This window comes from Pundamilia nyererei, unplaced genomic scaffold, assembly GCF_000239375.1.
Source record: "Pundamilia nyererei isolate P.nyererei 1_Seehausen unplaced genomic scaffold, PunNye1.0 scaffold00102, whole genome shotgun sequence".
Classification (NCBI taxonomy): Eukaryota; Metazoa; Chordata; class Actinopteri; order Cichliformes; family Cichlidae; genus Pundamilia; species Pundamilia nyererei.
In genome coordinates, this window is record NW_005187503.1 from 1497664 (window position 1) to 1508654 (window position 10991).

The window sequence follows — 10991 nt, forward strand, 5'->3', positions numbered from 1 at the left end:
TTGACTATTTTGAATGAAACGCTTGATTGTTCGATGATCACGCTTCAGAAGCTTTGCAATTTTGAGACTGCTGCATCCCTCTGCAAGATATCTCAGTATTTTTGACTTTTCTGAGCCTGTCAAGTCCTTCTTTTGACCCATTTTGCCAAAGGGAAGGACGTTGCCTAATAATTATACACACCTGATATAGGGTGTTGATGTCATTAGACCACACCCCTTCTCATTACAGAGATGCACATCACCTAATATGCTTAATTGGTAGTAGGCTTTCAAGCCTATACAGCTTGGAGTAAAACAACATGCATGAAGAGGATGATGTGGACAAAATACTCATTTGCCTAATAATTCTGCACTCCCTGTATGTCCACTGTGAGCGACCATCTTTGAACAGAGGCGGGGGTTTACGACACCAACTGTCTGCCATCTATAATCCAGTTTTGAGTTCCCTCCCCAGACGCCTTAACGCCCACTCACATCCTGGGCCATCTGACCTCAGGAATTCGCACGATAAGGTGGGGCCAGGTTTCACAATGAGCTCACCTGAAACCCTGACTGATTGGGACCCGCACCCAGTTTCACACCTTGGCTCAGGCGATTAGAGGATCATCAGGGGGTCCTTTTGTCCCTCTGCGGGGGGATACTCCAACTAGGTTTAAATCTGGGACTCTCCACCATTTGACCTTAGAACTGAAGAAGCTTCTCGGATGAGAGGTCAAACGTCTTCAAGCAACTTAAAGAAGTCCAGACGCTTTTCTTTGCAAGCTCCTTTGACCGTGATAGAAAGAGGAACTTCTCTGTCTGTTTTTAGCTTTCTAAATGAATATCTACTATAATTGACATATATCATAATTTATTAATAATTTATTCTTGCAAGGAAGCAAAAGCATAAAAATTTCATGCAAGTGCTTGAATAGGGTAGTCCCTGCTGAGCTTTTAATGACATTTAGTTAATCCCACCTACTTTGCCTTAAAACTGTCCCACAATAACACGTCCTTCTACAGGCTTCTAACAATGTGTGTTGTAGATAACCTTTTTTTTTTTTTTGCAACCTGGGCACTAAGTGTACTGAGTGTATCCTTTACTTTTTATACAACGCACACTAACTAGAACATTGCATAACATATTAAGATATAAGATAAAAAATTTAAGATTTAAAAAAAAAGTTGTTTTGGCTTTCTTTAAAAGACACGATTTTGTTCTAAATGTGATGATTCTTTATATATTTTTGATGGCATGGATGCCATCCATCCATCCATTTTCCTATCCGAGGCAGCAGCCTAAGCAGAAAAGCCCAGACCTCCCTCTCCCCGGCCACCTCCTCCAGCTTGTATGGGGGAACACCAAGGCATTCCCAGGCCAGCCAAGAGATATCATCTCTCCAGCGTGCCTGGGTCTGCCCTGGGGCTTCTTCCCGGTGAGACATGCCGGAACACCTCACCAAGGAGGCATCCTTGTCAGATGCCCAAACCACCTCAGCTGGCTGCTTTTGATGTGGAGGAGTAGTGGCTCTACTCTGAGCCCCTCCCAGATGGCCAACTCCTCACCCTATCTCTAAGGGAGAGGTCAGCCACCCTTCGGAGAAAGCTAATTTCTGCTGCTTGTATCCGCGATCTCGATCTTTTAGTCACTGCACTAGTGAACAAAACCCAGAGATACTTAAGCACCTCCACTCGGAGAAGTTACTTGTCTCTGACCTGGAGTGGCAACTCAACCGTTTTTCCGGCTGAGGACCGTGGTCCCCCTTTTCTCCAGACTCTGCTTCCTCTACGAAAGATGTGTCAGTGGGATTAAGAAGTATTCCTTCCACCGCACGACAATATTCTTAGTCAAAGTCAGCAGTGCTCCACCTGCACTATACACAGTGCAGGTAGAGCACGACTTTCCCCTCCTGAGTCGCCTGATGATTTGCCAGAATCTCTTCCGAGGCATGAATGTGCTATGTTAAATATCAGAGCCTGTACACTGGTTACTTTCTCTGTGTTTTCTATCTTCTCTTCATTCATTTCTCTTTGTTTTTGTCATTCAGGTCTGTGGCTGCATGTGAGGATACTGTCAAGAAACTTTACTCATTGTTGGAATGGGAGTACAGCGACACAGATTTGGACGATGACAATAACCAAGCAAGCTGTGGTAAAGCAAAATTGAATTAAAAAATGTGCACTTGGTAGGTTTGTTTGAAAGCTACAATTTAACCTGTGATTTTTACTGTTTTTAGGACAAGCATCACCACTGTCATGCGAGTCTGCTCCCTCAGAAACTCAAGTCCACAGACCTCTGGCTTCTGATGGCTCGGCTTCTTTTTCATCTAAGCCAAAAGACAGCGAAAAACAAGAAAGAGTTCTGAGAAAAAAACACCCTCTCGCTTTGAAGAGCCCAGTAGTGGTCCTGACCAGAATGACTGGATCTCAAATGACCAGCTCTCTATCTCCTTCATCACCTCAGAATCACTGGAGTGAAGATGAGTCTTTAGGCACTGATGGGTCTGACATGCAGTGGGAACCCAGCGGAGACTCGAGTGATACCGACTTTTCTATTTCAAGTACACGTTCAAACAAGAGGAAAAAAATGGCCAAAAGGAATGTAAAACACACTAAGAATGACACAACACATCAGGAGAGAAGAAACTCCATCAGAAGCGGAGCAAAGACATCGACTCTGACAACAAACGCAGAAAGCAGCGCCAAAAGCAGCCCAGTGAAAACACTGACGCGGCAAGCGGGTACAGTTCCTGATGCAAAAGGCAAAACGGCAAAGTCATCACAAGCCGACACAAACACAAGTGCTGAGAGCAAGGCAACGAAAACATCGACAAAACCAGCAAGCGCTTCAGGTAATGACCACAAAATATACATTATGGAAAAACATAAAAAACTCCATGTACGCCCTTTTTTTTTTTTGCCCAGATCTTAGGTTTATGTGGGGATTTGTGTGTTTTTAAGCTGATTTAAAGCTGTATTATATTGTTGAAGAGTAGAAAATATTGGCAAATTTAAAGATCTTGCTTTGTACACTGAGGAACAGATCACTACCAGATTTCCAAACACAGAAATCATAAGATCTATCCAATCGTCAAATGACATTTTGCTCCTTTTACGCCGACAGGAGTAACTCCTGTAACCACTGTATCAGCTGCTTCTCAGTCCTCATCCACAAAGACCCCTGCTGCGGTGCCACAAAAAGAGATCAGTGTGGACATGAAGGTCCTGGCCAGAAAGAGGCCTTTGAGCTGGCATCCAGGGACAATTGTTGAAATAATAACAAAGGGTAAGAATAATAAAGAAAAGACTCTACTGGTAAGCACAAAGCAGATTGTAAAGTTTCACATTTGTCTTTAGCTTGACAGCTACTCGTCGATTAAAGACGTCTTGTTTTGTGTAGTTGGGAATGTTGGTTGACATTTAATCAGTGTAATCTGTGAAATGGCTTTGAGGTAGTGAGTACGTTAAGCAATGAATTGCATTTATTTGGAGACATTCTGTAGCTCTGTTGACACTGATTGTCATCAGGATGTCACGGCAAGCAGAGCTCGACACACTGTTGCTCTGGTGGCTAAGATAACAAAAATGTTAAACTTCAAAGTAAACAAAAGAAATTATGTGATGCTAAAGGAAGGTATGTTTCTTACATATCCGTGTCCCATAGTTGAGGCTAGACTAGCAACGTTTAGATTTTTTTTTCTTTCTACTCTTTTTTTTTTTTTTCTTCTATATTTTGTTGAGTGGTTGTGGTTGTGCTTGTTGTTATTACACACACATTACCACAGTTTAAAGTTTGTTGGTGTTTGGGCCTCACCAACTGAATTCGTCTGACAGCACATTTTGACACAGATTGTGATGCTGTAACTTAACAGCTGGCGCTTAAGCGCTTTTGATTACGCTCTCAAAGAAAATAGATACATTTGATATGAGAAAAAACCCCATTTAATTTAACAAATGCACCTGTATTTGACATTTCTTCTTTCAAGAAAAGCAGTACGTAGAAGCAAATGTGGTATAATCTGAAGTGTTTCCAATGTTTCTTTAATCATTTCAGAAGACGGCAGGGTGAAATACAAGGTCAACTTTAAGGAGAAGGGGAGGAGCCTAGTGTCTGGTCACCACATTGCCTTTGAACACATGCCAAAGGTGAATGAGTTGCTTGTCGGTGCGCGTGTGGTGGTCCGGAGCAAAGACGACCAGTTCGTGCCTGGTTTCATGGCAGAGGTCCCCTCCAGAAAAAACCGCATGAGGTTAGTGTGTTTTACTCTGGTGATAAATTCAGATTGTGAAGGTGGGAAAAATGTGTAAAATTGCTTTTAATTTTTATATTCCAGGTTCCTGATTTTTACTGATGATCACACTCCAGTGTATGCTAGCTTACGTGCAATGCACATGGTTTGCAAACCGCGTAAGTTCAGGTTATTTATGGTTGTCTGTCTCTGTGTTAGTCCTGTGACAGACTAGCGATCTGTCCAGGTGTACCCCGCCTGTCGTCTTATGACAGCTGGTGTCGTCAAGTCCATAATATCTAATTTTATAAAATCCAGAATCCCAATTCTTCTATACTTGCTGTCCACAGCAGCTGCTATTATAATACTGCTACTAAGAAGATTTTCCATTTTCTATGACAGTGGAGAACCCTTTGGATGATATCCTAGATGAAAAGCACAAGCTTTTCATGCAGAATTATTTAAAGAAGTGGCCTTATCCACCCATGACGCAGTACCATGTCGGACAGACGGTAAACGTGGAACATAACGGATTCCTGCAGAGGTGTAAAGTACTGGAGATCGACTGCAGTTTGATGGAAGTTGTTTTTCTGGTCTGTTCCATCTTAAGTTGTTCCTGTTTTTTTAAAATCCTGTTATATTTATTTCAATTGTGTGACTTACTGTAGTGTGTTCATTTCATGTTTAGGATGATGATCATAAGGAGTGGATCTACCGAGGCTCCAGTTGCTTGGAACAAATGATTAGTGTGAATGAGAATTTAAATAAGACTTAAAAGGAGGACGGGCAGAAGAGTAACACTACCTCAGTCAATGGTAAACTACTTTCGTATGTGGAGAAAAATTATGTTATCCTGGTTATCCCTGCTGGCTTACTAGTCTCTCTGTTTCCCTGTTTTGTGTGCTTTAGAGCCATCACCATCATCAAACTGATGGACTATGAGGATGCTTTAAGTTTGTCCTACTGTGCTTTTCTCTTACTCCTGGGGATAATGCCTTCAGATCATGCAGATGGTACTGATGCAAATGTATTCATTTTATAACAGATTTTGTACAGCTGAACGAAAATAAAAATTTCTAAGTAGGTTCAAACTTATTATGTGTTAATCTGAAAAAGTGAAAAAGAGGGCATCTTTTATATGTGTGTGGCTGCAAAGTCTGCAGCTCATTTTCAAGTTGTTTTTACCAAAGAAATAAATCAAAATGTTTGTAATAAAACTACAAGGAATTAAAATCAAAATGTGTGACTTAACATGTAAAAGCTTATAAAAGCAAGAATGCCGCCATCTGCCTCCATTATATCCACTATCCTTCATCTACACGTCTAAACCATCTCAGCCTTTCCTCCTAAATCTGTTCACTGCCCTTTCTCCATAGTAATTTGTATACCACCACAGGTATGTCATTTTAAAAGGTTTAAAACAGTAAGTCAAATATTTGGACATGGAGAAAACAAAAGTTAAAAGGTAGCTGATAAAAATCAGCTGTCCATAATTTAATAAGGACTTGTAACGGTTGTAGGTTGGGGTGGTAATTCCTCACTAGTTCCTTGTGGATGTCTACCTTCGAACAGGAGTAGCCACATTTGAGCACAGGAGGGCGGTACGAGCGCCGACTTGAACCAGAACTAGCTGTACTAAGCAGACAGGAAAAAAAACTGGCTAGGTGATAGCAAAAGAGCTTTGAACATCGAGCTGGCGATAAGGTAGAGGAGAAAAGTGGAACGCCACCACGGATTTTTTGTGGGATAAACGTACAGGGCTCGCTGCTAAAACGGTAAACACCGTGTTTATTTAAACAAGCTACATAGCGATTCTGCAGTTAGCGCGGCTGCTAGCGTAAGTAGCAAGTTAGCTTGACGAACGTAGCTAAGTTAAGATGGCGGTCAAATTATTTACATTAGCTAGTTGCTAGCAGTGCATGCTAATAGATACTACGTCGCTTGTTGATTAGTTACTTCTCTCCTGGCTTTGAAATGTTGGTGCTGTTAGTAAATGGGCTGGAGTGTTAAAGATGCTTAATTTTACTAATCCATGCAGAGATTAACGACCTTAACGGTAATTTAGCCTTACGTTTAACGAGTGTTGCATCGTCTTGGAATGTGTGTAAACAGCATAGGCAACGCTTAATGAGTAGCCACGACCAATTTATTAACTTGGCATTTACTTGTGCTTTCACTCTGCGTTGGATAAAGCTCAACGGAACTCATTTGCTCTAATAATTACTTCTGACTACAGTGCTAATGGCTTTGCAATGGTTTGATGCACCGCTGTGTGGTTTGGGGGTTGTCAAGTTTATTATGGTCATGCAACAGGGTTATTATAGCTATATCATCTCATTTGAACGCTGTTCTTCTTATTTTCAGTATTTTCAGACCCGTTGCAATAGTTTTGCACATAGTTTTAGGTCCTTTGGAAAATTTTGTTGCCTTTTTAGGCATGAAGGTAAGTTGAACTGTTGTACTGAGGGTGGCCTCCTATATAACCACGTTTACAGAAATGTCTAGTTCTAGGTTAAGGGTAGTTTAATTAAACAGTAAAAATAATATTTACACTTGTCATGCAGTTGAACGTATGATGCTAAAAGTGCCTGTTTCCAAGTTGACAATAAAGTTTGTTATGAAATTGTCTTTTTACTTTCAATTTAAATTCTTAAAACGTAACGACAGTTAAATCAGGGAACCCAGAAGACTCGCGAGACTTCTGGATTGTGCGGAGTTCAAATTACTTAAGGTTTAATAAGTTTTTATTGGCGAAAGGTCAAAAAATAAAAAGGAAAGGGAGTATTGTTCAGTAAGGTAACACCGATTTTTGCTTTGTGAACCCATATGTGGAAAAGCTGTGCTGATATACACAGTCCTGATTTGAGCCTTTGGGGAATAACTCTGAACTTTACGGTATTGTGGGGGGGTCTGTAATTACACACGAGAAACGTGCAGGTATTTAGTCCCTCAAATCCCATGAGTTTGGCAGTGATCAGCTGCTCCAATAATTTGAATGTAAGGAGTGACTTTCCTTAAACATATTTTGGTACTCTGTGCTAATTTGTTTCCTTTTTACACCAGATGCCTCACACAAGACGATACTCGTCCTCGGAAAGAGACAGTCGAGCCAGCTACCAGGATCGTTACAGAGACCGAGACAGAGGGCGAAGACATCGACACAGAAGAACGCCGACTTACTCCTCCAGCAGTGACAGAGAAAGAGACCGAGACAGGAGGGGACGTGGACACAGACAGGAAGGAAGCTATGTACGGTCACGGAGGTGCGTTATGGTCAAATTAGCTTGGGCTTTTACTCTTTCATGTTATATTTAACCCTCTTTCACTTTATTATTGGTTGCCAGTCCTAAGGTTTCGGGATATTTCTCTGCTCACTTATTCAGTCGCAGCTATGACAATCGGTCAGTGGAACAACGACCGTTTGACAGAAGATACTGCGAGGGATACAGACGGTTTGATCAGAGCAGAGAACGCGACAGAGACAGGGAGCCACATGGAGCAGCCGAAAGTTACTATCCACGTGACTTCTCGCCGAACATGTACGACTACAGACGCGGCCGTGAGAGGGAGCGTGAACAAGAAGAGTCGTACCGGAGGAAAGGCAGCAGGCGTAAGCACAAACGAAGGCGGCGTAGAACCAGGTCCTATAGCGCATCCTCCTCGGTGAGTACAGCCAGACCTGAGTTTGTGCTTTAAGTCTTCATCCTCTACCTCCACCTCCTGTTTCTTTCACTCAGCTCTCTCTGCCTCTGTCCTGTCCTAACCTTTTCTTTACAGCCCCTAGATTTGGTAAGTAGTAAAACCTTTATGATTTATTTTTGTTCTGTCACAGGGGTTTTATTATATTTGTGAATAGGTGGGTTTGGCTCTAATTGACTCTTTTTTTTCAAAAATTCTTTCTCCTTTTTATGGTAGAGCATTTTCATTTTTATACAGACACTTTTTAGTACTTCAGCCACTATTTTGTCACCGATAATTGTTACTGTAATTTATTACTTTTTTTTTTATTATTCATAAGAGGGCAGAAAGCCTTGTGATTTTTGTTTTGGCTCTTGCAATTATTATTATTATTATTATTTTTTTAATGATGAAAAAAGTGAAAATGTTCTGCCAACCATGGTGCATTAGATTTTTATTAAAATTTATTGGCATTTAAAATGAGTTGGCTCTAGTTATTTCTTTTTGTGTGGGGTGTGGTTAATCACACCTGTTAAGTATTATTATGAACATAAATGAGGAAAAGGTTTGAATTTGATGTAGTATAACTGCTGGGATTATCTTTAAAGAAGTCCTGCTTGAATGTTTATGGCGTTGTTATTTTATCTTTCATCTTGTTGCAAAGTTTTGAAGTAGTTATATATATTATTGTTTTAATTGGTTGTTGCGTTGATGAATGGATGTGCCAGTTGCTTCCTTGTTTGTAAGCAGCTGTGGTTTAAAGGTAGGGGGGCGGGAGAGGAGCAGAGGACAACATGTGATCTTTGACTTGTTCCCTTGCACTATATCCCTATCGTTATATATTTCCTTCACGTGGTGTCATGCGTGAATCGCCCAATGACCATGAAACCCACCTACAACCACAACTACATCAACTACCACCCTCCTCCTCCCTCCTCATCCACCTGTGCCACCTGACGCCGTGGCTGCGGCTGCCCCTGAAACCCCCCCTGTCCCCTTCGGTCGTGTTGTGACCTGCTGATGGCCGTTTGGGTGTGAATACAGCGGAGCAACAGCCGGACGCGTGCACTGAGTGTGAGGGACGACGAGGAAGGGCACCTGATCTGTCGGAGTGGGGACGTCCTGCAAGAGAGATGTACTCACTGCCACTACTCTATCGTAACCCTTCTCCATATGAGTATTAAAGCATAGAGCATTTACATGACATGGGGAGTGCCTGATGATCATGATCATGATGATGATGATGCCTTGCTAGAATGCTCTTCGCTCTAGCTGAAATAGCAGGGTGGATTGCAAGAATGTTGAAGATTTTAGGAGGGACTTTAGATACAATCTGCTTTTTTTGTTTTGTTTTGTTTTTTTTTTTCTCTAAGATTTTTAAGCTGTGGAGCATTTCCTTTATGTTTCACAGGTTATTTGACTTTCCTAAACTTAGAAATCCAATTTGCAGCTGTTTGTTTATGTTGCGCTTTAGCTTACAACTCAGTTACAGTTTTAAATCTGTAACTTAAGCTAGATGTTTTTCACTCGGATGGTTTCAGGGTCACATCACTTATTTAGCAAATTTCACTAAGGTTAGAACAACCAGTGCACATTTTAAGACTTTCTTTACATTAAACGCTTCATTTGAGAATGATTACAATACATATTATTTTTAATGTTTCAAGTTTATACAGCATTTGTATCGTTTTGGGCAAAGACAAAAGGATGCACTCTAATAGGTTCAATGACTGCAAATTGGTAATCAAAGGAAGGGAGTGCTTTATGTTTGCCCCCTTTGGTTTACATCATAGCACCATTTAGTTACCATAGCCTTACGCGCAACGTTTTAAGCCTGCCAGACTCAGTAGGCAGCAATTCGGAAAGGGGATGGGCGCTAGCACTGATTCGCCTGTCTACACTTTTGCATTGTGTATTCCTGCACGAGTCCACATTTCTAATGCTTCTTTTTTTTCCCCCCCCGCTCTCCCTCTCTTGTTTTTTTTTCTCTTTGTACTGTGTTGCAGATGAGATTGTCAGCACTTTGGGGGAAGGCACCTTTGGCAGGGTGATGCGATGCATTGACCATCGCAGGTGTGTGAGCTCTCAGTCTCTGGGTGTCTTAGTAGTTCATTAGGGAATTCTTGTTTCCTCAGCAACAAGAAACAAAAGCCTCTCTGTGCATGTTTTGGGCTGTGATATTAGGATACATCAGAGGTGTTTAACCCATTTTTAGTACATGGGCAACATGCAGCCTTTATTGAGCAGGGTGGACCAGTACCAGTATTGCATAAAACCCTCTGTAGGAGAAAGAAACTACCTCTCTAAATGTCTTTTATTTATGGTTACAGCCACATGTATTTTGGGAAAAAATAACCTTTTCTATCCATTTTGCCTTGACCTTTGAAAAACTCATGCCAGGGTGAAGGTTTTTGAGAAGTTTGTTTCTACTTTTACATGTGAATAAGGAAAACTGATTTCCAGGCTGTGCACCTTTATTTTCTTTTTTTGATGTCTCACTGTGTTATTGTTTGTAGGCTTTTGATTGGCCAGAAGTTCTTCAGAGATAGTGATGATGAACAGCCTGAAATTTCATAAGAAAAATAATTAGTCTTAAATTATCGTTATGTCTGTTGCTGTACCTGTGCAATACAATTTACGGACCACTGTGAATCAATGACAGCACAAAGGATTTACATAGTTTTTTTTATTAAGGTAAACAGTGTTTTATGTTTCAAGTAACTTGTTGAGATTGTTCATTATCGGTAATTTTAGAGTCACATTATCACACCAGACATGGCAGAAAGACATTTCTGATTTTAATTCTGGTTCTGTTCACCACATCGTGATGTATACTGAAAATCAGCTCAAGAGTATTTTAGTCCCCTGTGACTGTGAGCCCCTCATGTGAACAGGGGCTATTCGTGCTTCTCTCCCTGCGGAAGATTTATTTTCTTGTGACAGAGCTAGAAATGTCCATCAGTTCATGTTCATTCCCAGGGCCTTAAGATCGTGATGTACCGTCGTTATGGGTTAATGTCTCCCAACCAGCTGGAACTGCTGCAGTGACTTTTCACACACACACACACACACACACACACACACACACACACACACACACACACA

The 10991-nt window shown here is 41.2% G+C and overlaps 2 protein-coding genes across 10 annotated transcripts in view; both read left to right on the plus strand.

Annotated features, from left to right (window-relative positions):
- Nucleotides 1–5454, plus strand: part of LOC102193975 (histone-lysine N-methyltransferase SETDB1-B-like) — a 10359-nt gene extending 4905 nt beyond the window's left edge. For both annotated transcript variants that reach the window (XM_005740689.1, XM_005740690.1), the window contains 8 exons: nt 2028–2131; nt 2217–2831; nt 3104–3265; nt 4034–4229; nt 4314–4387; nt 4611–4801; nt 4897–5023; nt 5118–5454. In XM_005740689.1, coding sequence (XP_005740746.1) covers nt 2028–2131; nt 2217–2831; nt 3104–3265; nt 4034–4229; nt 4314–4387; nt 4611–4801; nt 4897–4983 — 1429 coding nt within the window. In that variant the 3' untranslated portion in view covers nt 4984–5023; nt 5118–5454. The remainder of the gene's footprint in view (nt 1–2027; nt 2132–2216; nt 2832–3103; nt 3266–4033; nt 4230–4313; nt 4388–4610; nt 4802–4896; nt 5024–5117) is intronic.
- Nucleotides 5455–5541: 87 nt separating this feature from the next.
- clk2a (CDC-like kinase 2a) overlaps nt 5542–10991 on the plus strand; it is a 10325-nt gene continuing 4875 nt past the window's right edge. Inside the window, exons 1-7 of one of the 8 annotated variants that reach the window (XM_005740693.2) lie at nt 6075–6264; nt 6573–6651; nt 7272–7471; nt 7592–7871; nt 7986–7997; nt 8931–9021; nt 9893–9959. In XM_005740693.2, coding sequence (XP_005740750.1) covers nt 6646–6651; nt 7272–7471; nt 7592–7871; nt 7986–7997; nt 8931–9021; nt 9893–9959 — 656 coding nt within the window. In that variant the 5' untranslated portion in view covers nt 6075–6264; nt 6573–6645. The other 7 variants (XM_005740696.2, XM_005740694.2, XM_005740695.2 and 4 more) reach the window with 7 other exon arrangements.